Source organism: Zootoca vivipara, chromosome 5, assembly GCF_965207765.1.
Source record: "Zootoca vivipara chromosome 5, rZooViv2.hap1.1, whole genome shotgun sequence".
Classification (NCBI taxonomy): domain Eukaryota; kingdom Metazoa; phylum Chordata; class Lepidosauria; order Squamata; family Lacertidae; genus Zootoca; species Zootoca vivipara.
Window position 1 is genome coordinate 31,974,700 of NC_142588.1, and position 24,951 is coordinate 31,999,650.

At 40.8% G+C, this 24,951-nt stretch overlaps 1 protein-coding gene across 1 annotated transcript in view; it reads left to right on the forward strand.

Moving 5' to 3' along the window:
- The first annotated feature begins 3,635 nt into the window (after positions 1-3,635).
- The window catches only part of PTEN (phosphatase and tensin homolog), a 54,484-nt gene continuing 33,168 nt past the window's right edge, over positions 3,636-24,951 (forward strand). Inside the window, exon 1 of the mRNA XM_035137353.3 lies at positions 3,636-4,801. Coding sequence (XP_034993244.1) covers positions 4,723-4,801 — 79 coding nt within the window. The 5' untranslated portion in view covers positions 3,636-4,722. The remainder of the gene's footprint in view (positions 4,802-24,951) is intronic.

A 24,951-nucleotide genomic window follows, 5' to 3' on the forward strand; every position in this document is an offset into this window, starting at 1 on the left:
ATTAAGAGAGCAAAGGAGAGAGGGAGGACTCTGTGCCAGACACCAAATGAGTGGGGCCCTTCCTCCAGCTTTTAAATAGTGAAAACAGTAAGGTCAGAGTTGAGAGTTGGCTGTAATGTGACCTAAAGGAAAAAAGGTTGCTGGCTGATGAAGGCAGAGAGCCCCGTGGCTGAATGGGAGAAACAAGACCCTTTTGAGGTGTTAATGCTGTGAACCCCTCCATTGCAGGCTCGGGCTGTATATATGTGTAAATAAACCACATATCATATAGACACCACAGTCTCCACTATGCCTCATTTCCAAAAGGAAACATGCACCCTGTGTAAGCATGGAACCTGGAATGCCTGGAATCTTGCACCCTTCGGGGATTGGAGTGGTGTGCTGCAATATTGTTGTTGTACAAAACAGTCTCATGGCATGGCATTCATAAACGGTATAGCATCAACTTAAATATCAAATGTCCTAAAGGTTTCTCCTTCATTCTGAAGTGAACTATGTCTGTGAAAGGAGTTACAATGAGATAGCTACTAACGTGCAAAATAAGGAAATATGTAGATGTATTCCACTTGTTTTGTTTAGGAAACTGCTGTGCTCTCCCCCTTTTATCAGAGCCCCAAGTGGAGTAGATTCAATAAGCAAATCATTAGCTGGTAGGAAGTTGCAACCATTATTATAAATGAATAAAATACATTTCTACATCTTTTGAAGAAAGGGGAGAAATCACAATCTTCATTACACTCTGATGTGAGTTTAGTAATAAAAATGGTAGGATAGTTATCAGGGTTTAAAAATAGTACATGTTCTCTAGAGTGTTCTGTGAACCCTTTTAGAAGCACCTGAGCCTTTTTAAAATTCAAGTTAGTTTAAAAGCTTTTTAGGGATGTTTGATGAGGGAGTTCCTGGAAGGGAAGCAGGAAAACTAAAGTGTGCATATTAATGGTTCACAGCCAGAGTTTATAACAGAATAACTAAAACGAGTACCTGTACAGTCATACCTCAGTTTAAGTACGCTTCAGTTTAAGTACTCTGCAGACCGTCTGGAACAGATTAACCCACTTTCCATTACTTTCAATGGAAAAGTTCGCTTCAGGTTAAGTATGCTTCAGGTTAAGTACAGACTACCGGAACCAATTGTGTACTTAAACCAAAGTACCACTGTACAGTAGTACCTCTGGTTAAGAACTTAATTTGTTCCGGAGGTCTGTTCTTAACCTGAAACTGTTCTTAACCTGAAGTACCACTTTAGCTAATGGGGCCTCCTGCTGCCGCCGCGCCGCCAGAGCACGTTTTCTGTTCTCATCCTGAAACAAAGTTCTTAACCTGAGGTACTATTTCTGGGTTAGCGGAGTTTGTAACCTGAAGCGTTTGTAACCCAAGGTACCACTGTAAAGTCCAAATGCTCATACTTTCTCATGATAGAAAGATACATTAAAATTCACACGAGGCAGGAAAATTACCAAAGAACTAGCAAGGCCACTAGAGCACCAAGGCATGAGACAACCACTTAAGATAGGAATGTTGCAGAAAAGCTAATGAATTCTCCCCATCTGTCCTCACAAAGGAAGATGGTGAAGGACCATCAGCTGAAAAATGTTCATCAGCCTGAGGGGGGGGAAAGACTGTAAACTGATGCACAGCATGGTACAGTGCTGTAAAAAACACAATATATAGTTTGCTAAAAATTGTATCAGTTGGCAACCCTAAATCTGCAGCATGTGCAAGATAAAATTCCACAGAAGACCATGGAATCCTAAGGAACTGATAAATATTTTAATGCCTTCTCTAGCCCACATAATGGAGAACATTTTTTAAAGGTGGGGAAAGCAGAGGTGTGATTAGTTTTGCTTTTCGTTGTTGTTTGGCTTTGAGGATTTCCCCACCCCTTCTCTCTAAGGAGTAGCCCATGCATTTATTTATTTTTTGACGTGCAAGCACTGAAGCATAGCTTTGGTGCCCTAACAAGAGGTGGGTGGGGCCTACTAGGCCGGTGACCCTGGGAATTTTGAGGAGCAGGGCGTTGTGTGCGCTCATTGCAACTGCGGTTTCCTCTTCCAAGGCAATAGGTGGCGCAGCAGCCCTGGCGACCGCTGCATCCGTTTCTTGCCATGCTTCGCTGTTAAAGAACAAGCTCAGACGGAAGCCATGGAGCGAAGGGCGGCTGCTGATAGTTCGCGCTGTGTTGCAGCCACCTGGGGGCCACCGCGTTCAGGGCTGCTCTTGGCACTTCCCTGTATTCGCCCCGCTGCTTTTGATCACTACTTGCTCTTGCACGATCGCCCCTCCTAGCCTGGCCTGTCTTCTCTTTTCCTGCAGCCACTTGTGACCAGGGCGACTTTTCTGTCAGTTTTTTGAGCGCCGAGTGACATCAGCAACTAGCCACGAAAGGCAACTCTTCCCTGTTAAAAGTTTACAGGTGTCTACAGGACTAAGAACACTTTTTTATTTTTTAAAGTTCCAGCACCACGCAGGAGGCTAAGAGCCACATTGTAGGGATCCAACGCTCCGCTTTGCACATAACGAGCCCCGGCTTAAAGGACGACGCAGCCACCCATAACGCTGCTGAAGGAACCAGATTTCCAAGGCCCAATCTGTTAGTTTTACTAACATTAAAACACACAAACACACATACATATCTGCAGACGTTATCAGGCGATAATGGTTATCTCCGGCACCGTTGCAAACTTGCACCTGCTGATGTCTACAAAAACCAAACTGCTGCAAAAATCGCAAGAGCAGGCGAGGCCAGGCTACCCCCCCCCCACCCCTCCAGTCACTTTGGCTACCATACGGCCCGGACTTCAGGGACAAGATTTGCAACGGCCAACGTCTGATATATCCAGTCCTTGTTCCTAAAGTACAAAAACCTGACCACTTCAAAAAGAGAGAGAGGGAGAAGCAGCCCCGTCGCTGCATAGGATGGTGGTCGTGGCTGGCGGCGGCGATGGTGGTTAGGGAGACAGGGAAGCGGGAAGTCCCCCCGCTCCTAGCACTCGTCACGTGACTCCGCAGGGAATTAGCCCGTCATTGCGATGAGGCAATAGTCTATTGTATCCTTCCGCCACTCAGTACGTGTGTGCGCGCGCGCGCTCTCTCCCTGTTCCTCCCGCCTCCCCCCCCCTCTTGATCACTTATGTCTCGGCCAGACCGTTCCGTGTGAGAAGAGCCAAACCTCCTCTCGTTAGGCGCTATAAGGAACCCGGACGGCGGCGGTAGGGGGAGGGGGTTGCTACTTGGCCAGAGCGCGCAGCGAGCTCGCTGGAGCCGAGGAGGCGGTGATGTGGCGGTGGAGAACTAATTTTTTCGTACGCGGCGGCAGCAGCAGCAACGGCGGAAGGACCTAGCGAGGAGTGGTTCCGTAGCTCCGATTCTCTCTTTCTCTCTCTCTGATCCCCCCACCCGCTTCTTTCTCCCTCTCTCGGTGCCGTTCCCTCTTTTCCCTTCCCCCCTCCCTGCTTCCCTTCCCTCATTCTCCTCCTCCTCCTCCCCCCTCCTCTCGGAAACTGCAGCCATGATGGCAGTTTGAAGCTCAGGCGGTTGGCGCTGGGGCTTGGGAGCCACAGCCCAACGGCCGGGGAACGGTCCAACGAACTGACGGCAGTGACGCTCGTGGAAGCCGGGCGCGCGGCGGAGGTGGCAGCAGCAGCGGCGGCGACGACGCGGGAGCGGCGGTGTATGTGGGGGGAGCACTCGCTCGCTCGCGGTGGCAGAGATCTGGCGCTGAGGCTACGAGGGAGCGCTCTCGCCCCGATGGACTGAGGGAGAAGGAACTATAACGTCGGCGGCAGCAGCAGCAGCAGAGAAAAGGAATATGACACGGGGCAGCCTCCAGCCCCGCGCGCCCCTCAGGACCTGAGCTTCCTCTTTTCCTCTCCGCTTCCCTCCCTCCCTCCCTCCCGGCCCAGCCGCCTCCCCCTCCCTTTCCTTCCCCCCCTTTCCCCGCCTGCTGCCCCCCCCCCCCAACCAGCGGAGGTGCGAGCCAAAAGAGCACCGAAACTTTCAAGCCGGCCGCCTTCCGCGGAAAAGCCTCAGCCTGCTTGCCTGCCCGCCCGCCCGGCCCCGGTTCGCGCGGGGTGCGGTGCTCGGCGGGGGGCGCGGAGAGAAGCAAGCCAGCCGGGGGCCCGGAGCCCCGCCGCGGCCGCGGAGCTGCTGTCACCGTTTGTGCTGGAGCGCCGCCGTTCGAGCGAGAGAGAAAGGGAGCGCGGCGGCGGCGGCGGCGGCGGCGGCGGCGGCGGCGGCGGCGGCGGCGGCGGCGGTTCCTCTTTCTCGCCCAGCAGCAGCGCTAAGGAGACGCGGGGCCCCATTTCTCCCCCGCCGCCGCCGCGCTCAAGGTATAGCCTGCAGGAGCTGAGGGGAGCCGCGCCACTGGCGGGAGCTGCTGCAGCAGGAGGACTTTCCTTGCAGCAACAGCCGCCGCCGCCGCCGCCGCCTTCTGGCCAGGGCCCTTGTGCCGCTGCGGGGCCTTCGCCTGAATTGCCGCCGCAACCAGCAGCAGCGGGCCCTGTCCACGGTGCCGCCGTCCTCGCAGCGCCCGAAGAAGGAGCAGCAGCAGCAGCATTGCTTTCCAGCCGCCGCCTAGGCAGCCGCCGCGGCCGCCCTCTTCATCACCGGCGGCGGGGAGAGGTGGGGGAACAGCCTCCTCCGCCGAGGCTCCGAGCCATCTGCGCCCTGCAGCCGCCGCCGTGCCTGTCCGCGCTGTTCCTGAGCGGCTCCCGGCTCCCAGACATGACCGCCATCATCAAAGAGATCGTCAGCAGGAACAAAAGGCGATACCAGGAGGATGGCTTCGATTTAGACCTGACCTGTATCCCAAATTTTGTGCAGGCCTACCCTGGCCTGCTGGGCCGGGGACGCTTTTCTTTTCATTTTTTTTCTTCCTTAGGGGAGGTGGAACCCGTATGTCTTAAATTCTCCCCACCCTCCCTGTACTCCCCACCCCCACCTTCAGTATAAAAGGGAGACCTGTGTCCCCCCTGTCCCTCATCTCTTTCTCTCTCCCCGGTTAAGTAATACTGTACTTTCTTTCAAAAAAGCTGCTGTGATTGCCCCCTTGCCTTCCCTCCTCCCCCTCGCTGATTTGCAGCAGCTAGAATCTGGCAGGCTCAGGCCTAGGCCTGGCACTAAAAGGTAGAGATGAAATTCAAGTGGAAAGCAGTAGTGCACATACAGCTGTTGCATCAGAATTATGCAGCGATTATCTAGCATGTTTCTTTCAGTGTCTTTTGTATAATGCGATACCTGGTGTAGTGCAATCTAGGATTGCAGCTTTGGCTGTTAAGACTTTATGAGTTACAGTGACAAAGATCTGGTTGGTTAGTTTGTAATGCCCTTTGTCTTCTGGAAAATGCTCCTTTTTGGAGTATAGAAAATGCACACTGTGGGTCAATTTACAGTGTTGTTCCTTTTCTTGCCTGTAGAATGAGTAGATAGAGGGTTGTTAATAAGTTGCAGTTTTTGTGTTTTATCATGGCAAGTAAAATACTGTAAGACTCAATAGTTGATCCTAAACAATAATGCCATATAGATTAATGCATATTTATGTTTAAAAGTATGATTGCAAAGAGTATTAGTGGTCATTTGGAATAAAATTATTGTGTGGCATTATTTAACATGCATTAGATGTTGGAGTGTTACCTCCTACCTAAAAGTACCTACCGGTAATGAGCTTCAGACTATTACTGCAGTAACACTTTTCTGTTACAGTGTTGGTGTGGTTGGTGTACCCATTTTTGATGGCAGCATCACTTTAAATACATAGGGATAAGAAGACAATTTTCTGTAACAGTCCTAATCAAATCCTGCATTGATAATATGACCCCAAAGCAGTTAGAACTGGGAAGTTGGTTCTTATCAAAACTTTCATCCAGTAATTTATGTTGCATCTGCAAATGCCTACATTGTTTAACATTGTGAATTCTTTCACCTCCCCCAATAGAAACAGCATGTTATAGGGAAGTGATTCTGTGTTAAACTGTAGCCTAGTAAATTTGAGAAACAATGAAAGTGGGAACACTTTTTCAGTATACCAGCATTAGGCTAATATCTCTTCAGAAATAATACTGATGAGATACCGTAGGTGGTTTTATGAGGGTGGGAGGCTGTTAAATTTGTAAAGATTTTGTATTGAGAGGCTCTGTGGTCTTACTCTAGATTTCAGAACTGCTTACCAAACAGTTTGTTACATCTGCTTAACTCTTTGGTGGTTTTTCTAATCTTTTGAATGTTAGGTATTCTTAATTGGTGAAAGATACATATTCTTAAAATAAAATACTCGTTTAAGCAACAAAACTTATTTTTTTTATTAGCTCAAATTACATTCCATCTTTAAATTTGTTTACCACAATTGCAGTACAGTGTACGTTTCCACAGAAGTATGATTATGTTCAGTGGGCTTACTGCCAGGTAAATATGTATAGTATATTTGTGCTGCTGATATTGTAGCAAGCAGTTCACACTGCATGAAAGTGATAATTATATCACTGATCATTTTAAATATATGAATAATAGAGCTGCATTTACATGGTAAGATTTTTGATCATAGAACAAGAAAATTCAAATTATCTTTCCACTGGTGTTTATGCTAACAACATTAAAAATAGTTAAAAATGAAAACTAGTTTGTTCTTATTCCAATAAATAATTGAAAGACAGCTCTTTTAACTCACAGTTGGACAGTGTGTGTGAAGTTGTAGCATGGAGAATCCAAAGGTTACCAGTAAATATTTGATACTGGAGCAGTAAAGTGTCACCAGTGTATTGGAGAATCCTCCAGCCATTTAATAAGTTGAAATCTCTTCACACATCACAAGGTTAAAATGAGTCTCTTAGGCTGGGCACAGGCAGAAATTAGATCAGAATCTACTGATAGATATTCTTGATCTACTGCAATAATCCAAAGATCTGAGTCCCAAATTGTTTAACAATAAGAACAGCAAAGTGCCCCCTCCCCAAATAAACTGCTGACATAAGCAAACCTTTGGGTAACCAAACCAAATAGATTTTTGTAGGAAGTAACTGAACTCAGTTTTGGTTCTTTTCATCTGTAGCTGCTCAGAGGTATCCTGTTCTTTAATTCGAAGTGAATGTCTTTTGCACCTGGCTCTAGTTGTTGGGTCTTGGAGTTAAGGTAAAAAATAAGTAGATTCTGCAAACCTGAGGTCTGCCCACCACTGTCTTAGGCTGCAATATTAGCAACATTTCTTAGAGCTTGAGGTTGCAAACTTATACCTGGGAATAAGCTTCACTGAACACAGATTGCTTCCAAGGAAATATTTATAGTGTTATGCTGCATGTCCCATTGAATTTAGATGGGCTTATTTCTGAGAAAACATACCTACGGCTATGCTGTTAGACAAAAATAATCCAAACCATTTGTTAAGCCAATAGATTTTAAATCAAATCATATATAGAAATAACCTATTGGTAAGCATAGAAATATTGTACAAGCAATTTCTTAGGTATTTTCATTTATTGCTTTTTGTATATATGACTATTTCAGAATTACTCCTCTGGAATCAATTACCTAAGGATTGTAGTTGTGCTGTGGCATGGGTATTTCTTCCTGGATGTAGCCTGGAAATATTTCACTTCTTCCATTTGTACAAAATTGTACTTCCTACTTAACTTGATGAGACAAGTAATTATATGTCCTGTTCGCTAATATGAAAGACAGTGTACATGATCAAACAGAAGTTAGTTGCAGCTAATTGCAATCCTGTTCATACTTGGTTGAGCTTGTTTAAACTTGGGGATACTTTACTTTTGAGTATACATGCTTAGAATTATGTATTGTAAATCCTCTTCCATTGCTTTCAGTGGTATGTACAGTAATACCTAATGTAATGGGGCTTACTGCCAGGTAAGTGGGCTTGGGGGACTTCAATCCTAAACTCACTTACCTGTGAATAAGTCTCATTGAATTAAATAGAGCTTACTTCAGAGTAGCTATGATTAAGGCAGTGCTGTAGTTTGGATTTTGTAAATTTAGTTACCTAACTTTAATGAAAACAAAGACCGGGACGTCTTGATTTCTCAGACATAACTTCATATATTTTAAATTCTGTTTCTGTAGTATATCTGTCTTCTCATCCTCTCTTTTTAGGAGGTGCATTGTTATCAAAGTCTAAATTGTTGTACAGTTCAAATACCCGATAAACAGAGTAATTGTGCATATTTTCATGGAAGTAGAATTTCTAATCTGAAAGATTGCATGCTTTTTTTAATTAGCTGTTGCTCTGTACCCTGTTTCTCATATTTTAAGACATACCCATAAAATAAGCCATAGCAGGATTTTTAAGCATTCAAGGAATATAAGCCATACCCCGAAAATAAGACATAGTGATAGGCGCAGCAGCAATGCCGGCCGCGGCAGGAGGAGGAAAAAAAATAAGACATCCCTTGAAAATAAGCCATAGTGTGTATTTTTGAGAAAAAAATAAATATAAGACATGTCTTATAATATGAGAAACACGGTATATGATTACAATGTAAGTCATAGTATGTGAATAAGAGTGGATATTTGATCCTGTTAGAGGTAGTAGAGTTTACCTTAATTTCCTTAAGGTTTACATTTTATTTGCAAAAGGTGTAATTATTCTCCTTTGCCAATTCAAAAGTCATTAAAATAGATAGTTCATAGATTCTCTTATTGTGTGTATAGTTTTAGTACATAGTGGTAAATTTAAATACCTGATTGATTCTTGTTGTAGTTCCTTTAAGTTTTCCTCAGTTCTTTCAAGTGATGTGGAATGGCATCCCCTTCAGCTGCAATTACTTAACTTGTGTTTTAGAAAGTTGTATATAGAATGTGCAGATTTGTAAAGTTATACAAGTTAAACATTAAGTTAACAATTAACAACTGTTACTGTGTACACAGTTTAAGTCTCAACTTTTAGTCCTCTTTTCCTCAGTAATAGTTGCAGTACAAGCAAGTAGCTATATGATCTGTGTTTTAGTAGAAACTTTGAAATGGTGAGTAACTTATACATTAATTTGCACTGAAAATGGCATTGAATTTTTTCCCGATTATGACTTTCTGTGTGTGTATTTTATAAGTTAGACCATTGCTCTGCCTAGATTACTATTGCTTGTTTGGACTGGCAGTGGCACTCTATGACCTCAGGAAGGTGTTTCTCAGACTTATTGTTGAATACACATTTTAATTGGAATTCTAGGTTTTGAACTTTGGGCCTTTATGAATGCAAAATGTGTTATATACTGATGCTTGTGCATCCGTCTTTATATACTTCAAACTGCTTTTTTAAGTATCTCCTCCCATCTTGAGGATAGATTAATCAGAGACTTTTAGACGTAGGAGACACAATGCATTTTTACAGCAATATTTTAAATCTCTTTAGATTCTGAACTGTGTTACAAATTACATATTTAATATCTGTAATTCACAAGTCAATCTGTGCACTCATAAGCATTTTCAGCATCTGTCAAGTAGAATGGAAAACTCCACTTTCTGTCCTTCCTGGTGGGTAAGGAATACACTTCCCATGTCCCACCGAAATAATATTTTGGCATCTACAGTTTATTTTCACTAATTCTGACACAAAACCACTATTTCATAGGAATGATGCATATAATGGATATCTATAAATATCATGGTTTTCAGATATTGCATAGAAGTGCTTTAAAGGTGAGTCTACCCCAGGATTTCCCTATACCCACATTTCTAAGAGTTTAGGAATAAAATAAACATTTTAGTTTGCAAATGTCCAGATTATGGTGTGCAGAAAGTAGAAGGGCTTACTATGTCAGTAGTGTCCCTTGTTAACACAAATGTTTCAAAGATGGAAAATTCGTAGAAATTCAGGGTGTTAACTGCACATTTTCATTTGCTGTCTTGTGTCTCAAATAATGTTTTACCTGATTTGACGTGAGCCAAGTACCACACAAAGTACATGGTAGTCTGCAATGGAGTGTACCTTGTCAGTTGGATTATATAACACAAACACATCATCTCTAGTAATAATCTTTTTCATACTTTTTAATTTAGTGAATATAATGCAGACTTCTGGGAAACTGTTTCTCTATCTGGACTTCTTTGTGTCTCTGGGAATGCTCAGTGGCTTACTGTGGTTTTCCAGAGAGATGGAACTCCCTTCACTTTGTCTCTGTTTCTTCAGCATAGGTTCAACAGGTAGTTACTCTTTCCCCCCTGTCCAGTAGCAAAGCTTTCCATTTGAATTGACTGGTGGTCATGCAGTCTTGATAGGTGCATTTTGAGTGGTTTATATATTCCTGCTTTTTGTCTTGGGAGTTTAGTTTCCCTCTGCATCATGAATGGTATTGGTTTAGCCGGTTGCATCCTACCACAAAAGGCAAAATCAAAATGGCAACACTGCTGCTGTGCAGCTATGAAATGCCTTTTGGCTGTATTTGGCTAGCTGATTCAATAGGATTTTGTTTAACTTCAATAAGATTGTTTAATTTTGTATTTGTGAAGATCATGAAATATTATTCTTAGTATGACAATTTTATCATGTTTAATGAGTTCAAAATATTAAGGCCAATAATGAATGTAAATCAACCCATATAAGTGTTGGTATTGTGGATTTATGTTGGACCAGCCTAAAATGTAATTCCTGTATAAAACGGATCTAGAAATAACCTGCCTTTTTATTGGACTGGCTAAATTGAATGCATGTTTCTGTGAATACCGTATATTCCGGCTTATAAAATGACTGGGCATATAAAACGATTGGGCATATAAGACGACCCCCAACTTTTGCAGTTAAAATATAGAGTTTGGGATATACTCGCCGTATAAGAAATACGACCCGGGGTATAGGACGACCCCCGACTTTGAGAAGATTTTCCTGGGTTAAAAAGTAGTCTTATATACACGGTACTTGGCTATACTTTAGCAGTATAGAGTAGTATATAATCAGAGATAGATTAGGCTGAGAGAAAGACTCGCCCAAGGTCCCTTAGTGACTTTTATGAGTGAGAGATCTGAAGCCATGTCTTCTCCCCTGTAAGTCAGATATCCTTGCCACTATACCACAATGACTTTTGTGATTGTAGTATGTCTTTTCTGACAGGGTGCTACAATCTGTTCCAGAATGAAAGGCTGGGTTTGAATGGAAGCAGTGTTTGGAAGACTTTCCCACTTTTGATGCTTATTTCCACTTACACTTTCTTATGACAGGCACTTAAAATAAAAGAAACAAGATTGCAGCATGGAGTGCTCCCATTCAGGGTGTCACACAACCACCATGCTCTTCCTAGTTTACCGCTAGGATTTGTATTTCCCCCCTGCAACAGTCAGTCTGCACTCTATAGCTGCTGAGCACGCTCAGTCCTCGTCCTGATTTTTGAGTTCCCTCACTGTAAAGGTAAAGGGACGCCGACCATTAAGGTCCAGTCGTGGATGACTCTGGGGTTGTGGCGCTCACCTCGCTTTACTGGCCGAGGGAGCCAGCATACAGCTTCCAGGTCATGTGGCCAGCATGACTAAGCTGCTTCTGGCAAACCAGAGCAGCGCACGGAAACGCCGTTTACCTTCCCCCACCTTAGGGATTTCCTAATTTGCTTTTACTTCTGCAAAACTTGGTTTTCCCCCAAGCCTGTTGATGCATCTCTCTGGAGTGTGTATGACCCTGTTTCTGCTATGTAAGGATATTCACTTTGAGAACTGGATTAATTCTGTGTTTGCGCACACAGAGATATACGCATACATATATGTTTTTAAATGCTTCATATTGTAGATTTTAGCTGCTCTATTTGTAAGATATATCCAACCTAAAACACAGTCTCTCTCTCTCTCTCTCTCTCTCTCTCTCTCTCTCTCCCCCCCCCCTCCCTCTGTGTGTGTGTGTCAAACAAGTATATGATGTACATGAACAATATTGATTCTGTAGATGAAGTTTCATCCAGAAGGGGTACACTGGTAAAGGCATTAGTTTTGTGGTGCCAAAGTAAATGGGGTAGGGGAGAAGAGTTCTGAATAGCAAAACCTTCCCATTTCTCCAGTGGCTGGGCAAAGAAGGCCAAATAATGTTTCTAATCTGTACACTTCCTCTCAGAAAGGATGCGTCATTTTCATAAAGTTCAACAATATGTACAATGTGCATTTACTCTTGGCAGCAAAGAAACCAGAAATAATTGTATTGTAAATCTGATATTTATCTGCATTTTCCACTAGTTCCTGAAAACTGCTGAATGCCTTTCCTATGGGCTTTGTGCTTAGCAACACTGGTCAGTGCAAATTAAGCAGAGTTTCTCTAATATTACGTGACTTGGCCCCCACTAACATGGTTCCTGCAGAAGAATGTCATGTAGTTTTCTAACTGTAAGCTAACATAGCTTACAGAAGCATTGTATCCCTTGGTATTGCTGCAGTGTATGGGTCTTTTCCTCACATTTTTGATGTATATTGATACTAATACCTAAAAAGCAGTGGGGTTAAATACTTTAAAGGTCGTTTCAGTGCTATTTGAACAAAATAGTTTAGTTTGTCAGCAACTGCACTTTGGAACTCCTTGCCAATTGAGATAAAGCAGGCACCTTCACCATACTCTTTGGCACCTGCTAATAGCATTCCTGTTTAGACAAAGCTACTAAAATGCTTAGAAAGTTGAGATAATTTTAATCTGTTTTATTATTTTAACTATTGTAGGTTTAATGTAGGGTTGTCTTTTTTCTTGATTTTACAGTTTTATTTTCTGTAAAGCGCTTCGAGATTTTTTACAATCATACGGTGTATAAATTTTTATGGAATGAATAAGTAAGTAAAATAAATAAATTGATTCCTTTGGTGCAATGAATACAGTCATCCCATGCCATATATTGGTATGTGAAAGCTGTTACTCATTTTTTATGCTTCTAATCCTCCTGGATTTTTATGAATTTGGTAATGTTCATATTACCCAATATAACAAGTTTCACGTAAAATGGGAATTTTATTCTTCTGCCATAGAAAAACTATTATGGGGGCCTGCTCCCTGGACAGGCTTTTGTGATGGGTAGATGCAGAATATGCATTAAATGTTTTTTCTGCTATGAAATTAAGTCGAGTCATAAATGTTCTGAAAGTTGTGCCAGATGTTCATTGGGAAAAGAGCAGTGTTAAAGTTTAAGACCATATATTTGACATCCTCAGTGGATTGTATTTTTTTGTATTAAAAATGCTTTTGTACTTATCTCCAAGAACAATAATGATAGAATACAGTAATATTTTAATGCAGAAAAGTTTCCTTGTGGTAGTGCATATTTTTATGGAAAGTAGTGATGACTCTGAAAAAAATATGCAAAATGAATAATGAGTTATAAAATAGTTCTGGTTTGGCTTAAAAAGTGTATTTTTCCTGGCAGCCATTTTTTATTGCGTGTCGGTGTTATGCACATATATTTGAGTTATCAGTGGTTAATAACCTCATACTGCTGCTTTGGTAAATATTCTAATGATATAGTTCAGTAGCTTTAAGAAGACTTGATTGAAAATTCAGAGAAATGCCATTTTTGCAGTAAGAATCCGTTACTACTTTGCTGTTGGTTTTAACAGGCCATTTGTGTGTTCCCCAACTAAAGGAAAATGAGTCCTTAGTCTCTAGCAAATTTAAAACCCTCACATTAATAGGGGGACAATAGAATAAAAACACCTACAAGGGTGTTTTATTATGTCTTATTCACATGATTTATACATAGCACTTTCCAACTGAGTGATTTTCAAAACAAGTCATGCCCAGACCCTTTCCCTCCCAGATGTTGGTGTTTACATTCATGCACTAATGTTCTAAAACGTGATCTTTAAGGTTTTTAAGAACTTAGATTGAAATCTATACATGCACACTTGGGTATAAATATTAATGAACTCAGTGAGGTTTACTGCCAAGTAAGTCTGCCATAAGATGTATTAGTTCAGTTAGAAAGTGGTGGTTCCTAACTAGTGCTGTCATTTTAAATTTGAACATAATGTAGGAGGGCCCATGCTCTCCTACTTTCCTTTATCTCTTTGCTTGGAAAATATTACCATCAGAGTAAAATAATAAAGACTAGTTGCTGGGGGATGATGAACAATAGGGGATGGCTGTTACCTGCATGACCTGGTAGTATGCTTTCTGGATGTATCTGACTAGGCAGTGTTAGAAGCAGGATGCTAAACTAGATTGATCTTTGTGCTCATCCAGCAAAGCTGCTTTTATTATATTATCAATCTTTTGCAGTTTATCTACATTGTTGTTGACTTCTGTTGCCCAGAATTGAACACAAATGAGATCTTCATCAGTGCTGAATAGAATGCTATGATTATGCATTTGTATCTTGAAGACAGTATTGCTCTTAATGTGGTCTATAATGGCATTGCTATTTTGTTCTACTACATCACATTGACTCTTTCAGTTTATTCCCCATAAGGTGAAGTTTTTAGAAGTACAGCTGTTCACCCAGTTAAATTTTCTCTCCCTCATCTCCCCTGCCCACAGTATTGTATGTATTTCTGTACAGTTCTTTGTTTTAAATATACAACTTTTTTTGTTTTTATCATATTGTTGCACACCTTACTTTTCATAGATACATCTAACATTTTAGTGTTTCAAATCCCTTTATTTTGCATCCAACATGGTGTAAGGTCATCTTCAGCTGTGTTGATTAAGAAATTGAAGAGAGAACCACCAGCACGGCTGGAAATCTCTTTACAATTTTATAATGATCTATTTTATTTCTTCATGCAGTTTTTCAACAAATTATATCCATCTTGCAATAGTTTGTTGTTTGTTTGCTACCCTCCCAAATAACTTTTCTTGTGTGGTTGTCATGAAGACAGAGATCAGAAGCCTTGGCATAGCTAATATATATCTGTGGGTTATTCTCTACTTAATCCAGTCTGACTTCTTAAAAAAGCAACTTAGTTTTGGTCAGTACAATTTATAACCATTGAATGCTAGTCACTCATATTCTCTGTGCTTCAGAATGTGCTCCAATTTTAAAATCCAGAAGCCAGAATAAATTTTCTGCTTTCCTTTTAAAATAAAAAAGATGCACTTTACTTTTGCTCTGTAGTCTTTTGGGACCATGCCATTTTCCATGAGTTCACACACATAATTACTAGTGGTTCTGAGAGACCAGTGTAACTCCCATGGGAACCTTGAGTGAATGTCATCAGGACCTGCCGACTTGAATATGCTTACATTCTCCAATATTTCTTTGATTTCTTCTTTGGTTATTTATATACCACTTGATGGTAAAAAACAACAACCTCAAAGCAGGGTGCAAAAAGATAAAACAATAAAACTGAGAAAAAATTATAATCATACTTAGAAAAATTAAAATACTAGAACAAATAAAAAATTACCTCACCTGTCTAATCATCTCGGTAGGCTTGTCTAGACAAGAATGTTTTTAGCATGTGACAAAAAGAGTATGGTGAAGAATTATTTATTTCATAAATATATATACTGCTTGATTGTAGAAAAAACTTCAAAGCAGTTTACAAAAAAGATAAAATAATTACATTATTACTAAAAATTATCATAATTTCAAACATACAAAAAGTTAAAACCACAATAGAACAGACTAAAACAAATTAAAACTCATGATCTGTGACCTTTCCTCTCCCTTGGTCCCCCCTCCCCAATTGTGAAATACCCTATGATTTATTTTTTATAAATAGCTTTCCTTGCATAATTAAGTCACATTGCACTGCATACCTTTTGCTTAATTCATATGACTTGGTACTTGGTTCTTTTGAACCATTCCTTGGTACAGTACTTGGTTCTTTTGAATCATTCCCAGGCAATTGAGCAATGCTTTCTAGAAATTTGCTGCTGCTAGATGAGTTCTTTAGTAATTTGCATTCTACTAGAGAAGAAACAATATGGGGGAAACTAGGCTTGTGTTTTTTTCTTATAGCTAAAATTTGGTGAAAAAGTTGGATAAGGTTGGCAGTTTTTATCAAACCATGAGATACTAAGGAGGCAGGTTTTTTAATTCATGGCTGTACAGAGATGGCTGGTCTTCTTCAACAAGATACCTTGAGGAGGAAAAGCTGTTCCTGAGCCTGCTCCTAGATCAACATTCTCAGAGGTTAAGTGCACACTGATAATAAACCCTTTGGTGTTTTTTTCTGAAGAATTCTATGAAGAAAATATCATTGACTTCTATGGGACCTATTCTGAAAAAGGTGTAGATAGGACACAAGTTTGTGTTTTCTGCAGGCTCTATGCTGTACTGTGTAGCTTCAACGTAAGAGTATTGGTTTTGTATACAGGTAGGTAGCCGTGTTGGTCTGCCGTCGAAACAAAATAAAAATAAAATAGAAAAATTCCTTCCAGTAGCACCTTAGAGATATCTGAAGAAGTGTGCATGCACACGAAAGCTCATACCAATAACAAACTTAGTTGGTCTCTAAGGTGCTACTGGAAGGAATTTTTCTATTTTATTTTTATTTGGTTTTGTATGTTTTACTTGGGACACCTCCAGCCATAATGTAACTATATCTTGCTGTCAACTGCAGAGAGGTGAAGTAAGATCTCTCCTAAAATGCCAGGTATTTAAAAGTATGCAATGGCTGAGGCCTTTTACAAAGAGGGTTTTGCAGGGTTGATAAGTGCTGGAGAAAGAAATAGGGCATGTGACTAAGGGTGTGCACATATGATTTCTTCCTGGAGATTAATACTTGCATATTTAAGCTGGTCAGTCAGAACTTGTTGTTCCTGAAAGATGAGTTTATATTTTCTGATGTCATGTTCCCCTCCTGCTCTGTTCATTGCTCTCCCATTCCATCACTTTATACTAAAATGTTAGCAAAGAGGAGTGCTGGACATCAGGTAGAATAGCAAAGCCAAATTCACTGCCAATAGCTAATAAGCCATAACTGTAGCTTGCTTCCACTTCTAAAACAAGCTTTTAACCTCTTAGCATTATAGCTGTGCTGACACAGCATTAAAAAAGTGTTAAGGCACACTGAGGTTAGGCAGTGACAACTATTTTTTCTTACTTTTCCAGGAGTGCTGATAAATTATTTATTTATTTATTACATTAAACCACCTAAAATTGATAGTAGTTTATTTGTAAATTGGAGATTAGTTCACATCTATAGGCTATATAAACCCGTGCTTCTCAAGCTATCTGATGTGGTGGACCGGTAAACCCTCCCCATTCAAATATGCCAGGGACCAGTCCCTGAAGTGTCCCACCCAAACTGGGCTGTGGTAGAGTCATCAGGGACCAGCAGCTGATGGCTTGCAAATTGACACCAGTCTGCTGTCCACCACATTGAGTAGGGCATGCGTAAATGATATATTTGGCAGTTTCTGATGTTTAGAATCTAGGCTTGGGGTTTCCAAACTATGTACCACCATAGTTCTTCATTCAGGTGGTCTGGTATGTCCACCATTAAATATTCATACTGATTTTAATTGGATTTTTATTGCTTTTAAAAGAAACAAAAAATGGCAATTAAAAATTCTACAGTATATCTCATACAGTCTCTACAACAGGCAGAAAAACTATTAAACTGTCCACCAAGACCATCAGCTGTTTTCTAGTGTTCTTAGGGCGGGGGAGGTTGAGAACCACTGGTTTAGATTTCTTACTGCAAAGGTAAGCCTCTGGTAGAAAAGTACAATAGGTTGGAATGATTCTTGGAAACCATCTACATTTTAGCTTCTTCTTTTTGGTCCTTCCATTTTATACACAGCCCCACCTGGAGAAGCTGGGCAGCTCTTGTGAGTGAAAAAACTGAAAAATCCTCCTTCCTGCCCTTGTTGCACTTCTACACACACACACAAACGGAAATAAGCACTGACTAGATTTCTGGGACACTGGTTTGCTGCCATGATGTCTGGTTTGCTCCTTAGTCTATGTAAACATCTTAAGCAGCTTTGCAAATAATTACACAGGGAATGTTTGCCCACCCTAACTAGCCCTGTATACTTTGTGCTGCTGCTCCTTCATCCTTCCCCATCCTGCCTCTACTATTCTACCCCTACTATAACCGTGCCATCTTCTTTTTGCTGCGACACTTCACCATGAGCTTAAAAGTCAGGTTGATTGATAACGACTTCAGTATCAAATCTACATGGTTAGGATATCTGGATTCATAAGTCTTTCACACTTGTGGTTGAAAGAGATGATAGAATGTTGAGGTAGAACTGACAGGTAATAGAGCACTGTGCTGCAGTTTTTTCCTAACTAGGTGAAACAGTATAGAACTGTGGTTGTCAGTATGTTTGCATGCCTATGTTCTCTATTGCAAGCTTTTATATTGGTTGGCCCTTAAATATGAAAAAGGTAGAGAAGTACAGCAATTAACTTTGACACCTGACTCCTAAAATAGCTTTTCAGGAATAGCAGCAATAGTGGATGGGTAGGATGAGTAAGTATGATGCAACCTAAGACTGGGGACAGTGACTGGTTATCCCTGGCAAGTTGCAGACTGGATGGCTAGTTAGTTTCTTTTGACTGTAGCCTTTGCTTATCTGTGTTTCCTTGTTAATGCAATTTAGTAAAATTGTTTCACTGGTCTTTCTCCTCATACCCACAGGTATTTGCAGTTGTCTCTCATGGTCATAACTGCACTTCAGATGTACCTATAAATATAATATTTTTGAGTTCTAGTCTTCAGAAGTGTTTGTGCTGCTCTTTCATGCATATACTCATTGGAAACTACAATGCTACTGTTAATCTCCCCCCCCACAATTTTTTGGAAAGCTTGATAAGTAGAAATTGGAATAATCTCTAGGAGTGTAATTTACAGTAATAGATTTCACTGCTGAGTATCTCATTGTGCAGAGGTGGTGAACACAAGGCATAGTGGGGTATGGTGCCCTCTTGTGCTGAAAGTCAGAAAACACATACCTTTGTCCATTAATAGCTCCCTTCCTCCTCTTGACCAGTCTGTTTCCTGTCTTGACCAGGAGCAGGGGTGTGTGTGTACTCTGCAGTTGCCTACTCCTCAGACTTGTGGTTAGTGTTTTAAATACATTTTGTCTGTGTGTGTGTGTGTGTGTGTGTGTGGTTGGTCTTTGTCTGATCTGTGTTTTGTATTGCTTGCTAGAAGTCCCCCCGAACTCCAGGTTTTAGCTTACCATTGTTTTCCTGCAACATCATTTTTCCTCAGCTTTTATTATCTGACTTTCACCACCAGGTCCCAAGGGTGGGTTACAACAGTTTAAAAGTCAACATTAAAACAGTTAAAACAAATCATACCTTTGATAGTACTTAGTACTTAGTTCTTGGTAGAATTTGAGTGACTTGGCTAAGGGTTTACACAGGATGGTAGATACAGTATAAGCTGAGATACTATGTATATATGGACAGTACAGTAATAAAACAAGTATACTTTAAATGTAAGTTAAATTAGCTTTATGCGTTTCTTTGACAGATAGTCTTCTGGATAGTTTTTGAAGATGTCAGTAGAATCAGAGACAAATAGATGAGTCTTTCTATGTTGTATAATTAAACCAAAAATAAGGTTTCTGGGTCTTATACTGCTCCTTTGTGTCCATTTAAATAGCAGTTTAAGATTAAAATTACTAGCACTGTGCAAGTTCTTATTGCATGACACTATTCTGCCATTGCCTGGAGGTTTGAGAAGATACTACTTTCTTTCACTGACTTTAAAGTGGGGCTTTGTTACCTAAATTTTCTTTTGCCCATTAGTGGTGCTCTTCTTCTGATTGCAGGATGCTGCGCAGATATATCTATTCTAGTATTCTGGTTGTAGTTCAGGTACTGAGCCAGAAATGTTTTGGAGTATTTATTCCATTTTCTTTGGTTAAGTAGGTTTGTCATTGGTATGAGCTTTCGTGTGCATGCACACTTCTTCAGATATGAAGTAGTGTGCATGCATACGAAAGCTCATACCAATGACAAACCTAGTTGGTCTCTAAGGTGCTACTGGAAGGAATTTTTTTATTATGTAAGCACATGTGAAGCCTCACGATAATAATAGAGACTGTTTGTGGATTCCATGAAGTGTGTTGTCTCTTCTGCCAATGCCAGAAGCTCCACAAGGAACTCTGATAGGCTTCTGAAGACAATTGCACTAGAACATTACTTTCATTCAAGAGCTCAACTTTCAGAATTTCTTTCAGTGCTGATTGCTTATCTGACTCAAGACTTCATCTGTGCACTTTCACTTCTAGTTGCCTAAAGAATGCAGTTGGCTTATACTTTCAGTAGAATTCTGAAGTTTTCAGGTGACCCTGCAGTGCAGTGCTTTGTGGGTTCTTCAGCAAGTAGTCAAATATCTGTCAGGTTCCATGCCTCTTTATCGGGGAGAGCTTAGTGCTGATTGCAAAGGAGTGAATCCTATACAGGTGACTCACCTTACACGGCGGTTACATTCCAGGGATAGTGCATAAAGCCAAAATCTCATATAGTCAAAACACATTTTGGGTTCAGTAGTGGGTGGGATTGCCAAAGTAATATTTTCCTGGACACCTGCCCTCTTTCTGCCTCCTTTTCAATTTTCTAAAAATAAAGAATTGCCTACTGTGTAAAGCTGAATGCACGCAAGTTAAATGCGCATAAGTTAACTTAACGCTCTCTAGGCAGGCACCATTCTAGACTACTGCTCTGCACTCACCATAGCCATCAGGTCTCATTTTCACTTTTTAACCAATGCCACTATTGAGAAGAACATGTCTCAAGGTATGCTTCTGCATTCCAGTCTGCCTTGGCTGAATGTCTCTGCCTGGAAGTTGAATAGAAGGCTCCTAAAGGCCACCCACCTAAAGTGGTAGGTACAGTTCTGTCATCCAGGTATCCTTCCATGCTCTGCATTTGTCATTCTGCATGATCAATCTTCCTAGACAGTGTAAAGAAGGTCAACTGCATTTAAAGAATGCTGGGATCACACTGCAGCATCTTCATACTACCTGGTCAGCATTGCAGAAGCTGCCATTTGAGTTGTTAAAATCTGTGTCTCTTTGTTGCTTCTCAAATTGTATTTTTTAACCCCTAGTTGTCATCACTTCAGTTTGTCATGGTGGTTGTTCTTTGCACAAATTTGTCATCTCATAAACATGCTTCCATTTTCAGCAGGAGCTTGTCCTTCCAACCTTGGAAAGGGTATGGTATTGTCTGGATGTGTGAAGAGCTTTGAGGTTTGCTTTGGGAACCAAACAGTTTAGGCAATCAGAGGCTTTCTTTAACTTTTTCCAGCCAAAGTGGCAGGGAGAGCGTCCACCAGAGCAAGGTGAATAAAAGGCTATATTTCCCTTGCTTTCATATCTTCTGACAGCCTTTCCCAACCTTGAGTCCCCCAGATATTGTTGGACTATGACTCCCATCAGCTTCATCCAGCATGGCCCAGTGGTCAGGGATGATGGGAATTGTAGTCTCAACAACATATGGGGACATAGGGTTGGGAAAGGTTACTCTAAATTACCTGTTTCATTGTAACATTATGACTTACTCTATAGGTGGTGAATCTGCAGTTTTTGCAAATAATGCCCTACACAAAGTTTGTCGAATCTCCACATGGTCACATCCTAACCTTCTGAGAATGGTTGGCAGTCTCTTGATATGTGCAGGACTTTTCAATATTAATTTATTGTTCCTAACCTTTCAGACAATTGATTTCTTGTTTGTTTCGTTTCACTCAGCTTCTCTGAAGAGAAAGTTGTTTAGCTGTACCTTGTCTCTCCTGCTTCTAGAGTTTAAGATGTATCAACTCTCAGTAGCAAAACATCTATATGTGGTGGTTCTAAGGACATGCCTAAAATAAATTCAATTTTGCAGCAAGAGGAAGAATTGATATTGCCAAAGTTTTATCCCACTTCTCCATGGGTAGGCTTGGCATTCTTTAGATGTGTGAAGAGCTATTAGAGCATACGTTAATAGAACAAACTACTGAGGCAAACAAACTCTTCACCCTAACACCTTGGGATAGAAAGTAAGAAGCTACACCTTAGGTGGATTAAAGCGTGCATCACATTAGCTTATTAATCACTGAAGTTATTTGTGCCAGAACATCTCAGCATATTCAACCATGACAACTTCAGCAGCTTTTTTCAACAAATGCGCCTTTTTGCAAGGTATGCAGAGTGGCTATGCAGGCTACACCAACAGCATTCATTAGGCATTACAAAATTGATAAATGTTCTTCAGCAAAGGCAGCTTTGGGGAGGAAGTTCTCCAGCAGGTTATTTAATAGGCAACTGTCACATGGTTCCCACTGAGAGGTTTTAGCTTTAGTGCATCTCACCACACCATATATTAGCACCTCTAGAGAAGGAACCCTTGTCTCACTTGAAAGGGGTTTCTCAGAGGTATTGAACACATGGTAGGCCCTTGAATTCTGGGGATGACTTGCAGGCTGTATAAATGCTTAATTCTGTGAACTGCCCTGCGATCTTATAATGAAACGTGTTATATAAATCGAATGAATGAATGTAGGGAGGATTGTTCTGCTTCCACAGTTGGAGGCAATATGCTTCTGAATACTAGTTGCTGGAAACTACAAAAGGGGAGAATACAGTACTCTTGTGCTCAGGTCCAGCACAGGTTCTGGTTTTCCCCAAGCAACTGATTGGCCACTGTAAGAACAGGATGCTGGATTAGATGGGCCACTGGCCTGATTCAGCAGACTCTTCTTATGTTCTTAGGTTTTCTCCTGTGCTGCATTGCTTTGGTTATTTGTTCTGTATAGGAGTAATGAAACAGACTGGTCAAGAGATGGAGGAGCAAGGAACAGAGAAAGGTCTGTGTTTTGTGTCTTTGGGCAAAAATGGGTAGCATAGCCCACCATGCCATGTGTTAACATCTGAGAAACGTATTTCAGGCAAGAACAATGTTTCCTTTCCTTTAAGTAGGCTTAAGTGCTTATGCAAAGGTAATTTGATAATAGTACAGTATATCAGGCTAAATATATGATACTTTGCTTCTTTATTACAGTACTTACTGACAATCTAATGTTAACGTGAGGCTTCCATTTGTTTGCTGAATTTATGCTATTTCAATTCCTGGATGAGATGGCTATAAAAAGATCCAGTATGAGGACCTATAGAAAATTATCTGTAGTTTTACTTGAGATGAATGTAGGCTGTATATAGTCTGTGATGGTTGAAATTGTGCAAATGAGCCTGACTGGACTCTTGGCCTCATGTGCTTTCTCCACCCTCGCTTTATTTTTTAATAGATATGTATATACTATACTTAAATAAAATTCTCAACGTGGTTAAGTGTTGTAAAAATACCCAACTTAAAAATGAGCTCTTCTCTCCTAGTTAGTAGGGCAAGGGCAAACCATATGTTTGCTGGTTTGGATTAAATGGAACATCATGGCTACCTTACATGCATGATCAAGCTTTCTTTAGCACCTCAGCCCAGGACTAATTGCAGCCATCAGCAGCCATTAACACCCATCTACAGGTTTACCACTCCCATCAGCCCATCTCCCATTCCCACCCACCCTCTGTATATATATAGGGTCTGACACTTCTGTTTCTAGTGTATCTGAAGAAGTGTGCATGCACACGAAAGCTCATACCAAAATATAAACTTAGTTGGTCTTTAAGGTGCTACTGAAGGATTTTTTTTATTTTATCAGGAGGGGAGAGAGGGGTCTCCCATGTCAGCAAGGCTAAGGCCCAGGCATGTTGATGTCAGAACGTAGCTTACCATTATTTTTGAACTATCCCTGTACTGAGATCATGTAAATTGCTTCAGTGGACTTAAGATTTCACTTTCTTTTACGTAAGTTTCCAATGAAGTGCAGGAATCTGCATAATCTGGTGAAAAGTGTAGAGTAGCAGAATTTACTCTCTTTCTGGATGTCTTGCAAATTACTCCAACACAAAAGTTACTAGTGTACAAGATAGTGTACAGTTTTTTAAAAAATAGAAAAAGATAAAATCGGATAATTCTGCATTTACATTGGCAAATCTCATTTCTATCAAGCATATGATATGAATTTCTGTGTAGTTTTTTAAAAAAAATATTTTACTTCTGAGGACAAGGTATTTGTATTTGTTTATTTACATAACACAGTTTGTGTGTGTCTATATGAATTATTGTTGCAATTTTTTTAAAAAATAGCACCATCAACCAAACAACATGGATGCTTACACTTGGATAAGTGCTATTTTGGTTTGTAATTACCTGTTTTGTTTACTTGCAGGTGCAAGTGAAGGTTTTTTGCTTTTGTTTGGTTAGGCTTGACTATGATTTTGGGAAACAAGCCAACTTCAAAATATGGTTCATGATCCTGGCTTTGTTTCCTACCATAGATAATAATCACAATTCTCTGTTTGGGTGAAATGAGTTGCTGTCATCAGTTTAAAATGAGTGGCATGCATGGAAAAGTTTTCTTGTTTTGTTACATTTATATCTTGTCTTTACACCAACGAGCTCAATGTGTCCTACACAGGTCTCTCTCCCTTTCCATTTTATCTTTGCAACAGCTCTGTGCTGTGGGTTAGGCTGTGAGGTAGGTGAGACCGTGACTGGCCCAAGGTAATCCAGTGAGCATCATGGCTCAGTGGATTTACTATACAGAAGGTTCTGGAGGTAACAGCTGGAATCTCTTGAGCAGGTGACTTTTGCTGCAGATGATGGAAAGGCAAGTGTCAGTCTAGTTTTGTAGTTATGAACAAATATTTATAACAATGAGAGTTTAACAAATTGTAAAACCTGGAGTACATAAAATAGTGTGAGCTGGATTTGAGTGCATTATTCTGGTGAGAGACAGGATGATGGCTTTTGGAGTACAGTCATACCTCGGTTTAAGTACGCTTCGGTTTGAGTACTTTCAGTTTACAGTAAGTACTCCACGGACCCATATTGAACAGATTAATCCATTTTCCATTACTTTCAATGGGAAAGTTCGCTTCAGGTTAAGTACGCTTCAGGTTAAGTACGGACTTCCGGAACCAATTACTGTACAGTCATACCTCAGGTTAAGTATGCTTCAGGTTGAGTACTCCACGGACCTGTCTGGAACGGATTAATCCACTTTCCATTACTTTCAATGGGAAGGTTCGCTTCAGGTTAAGTACGC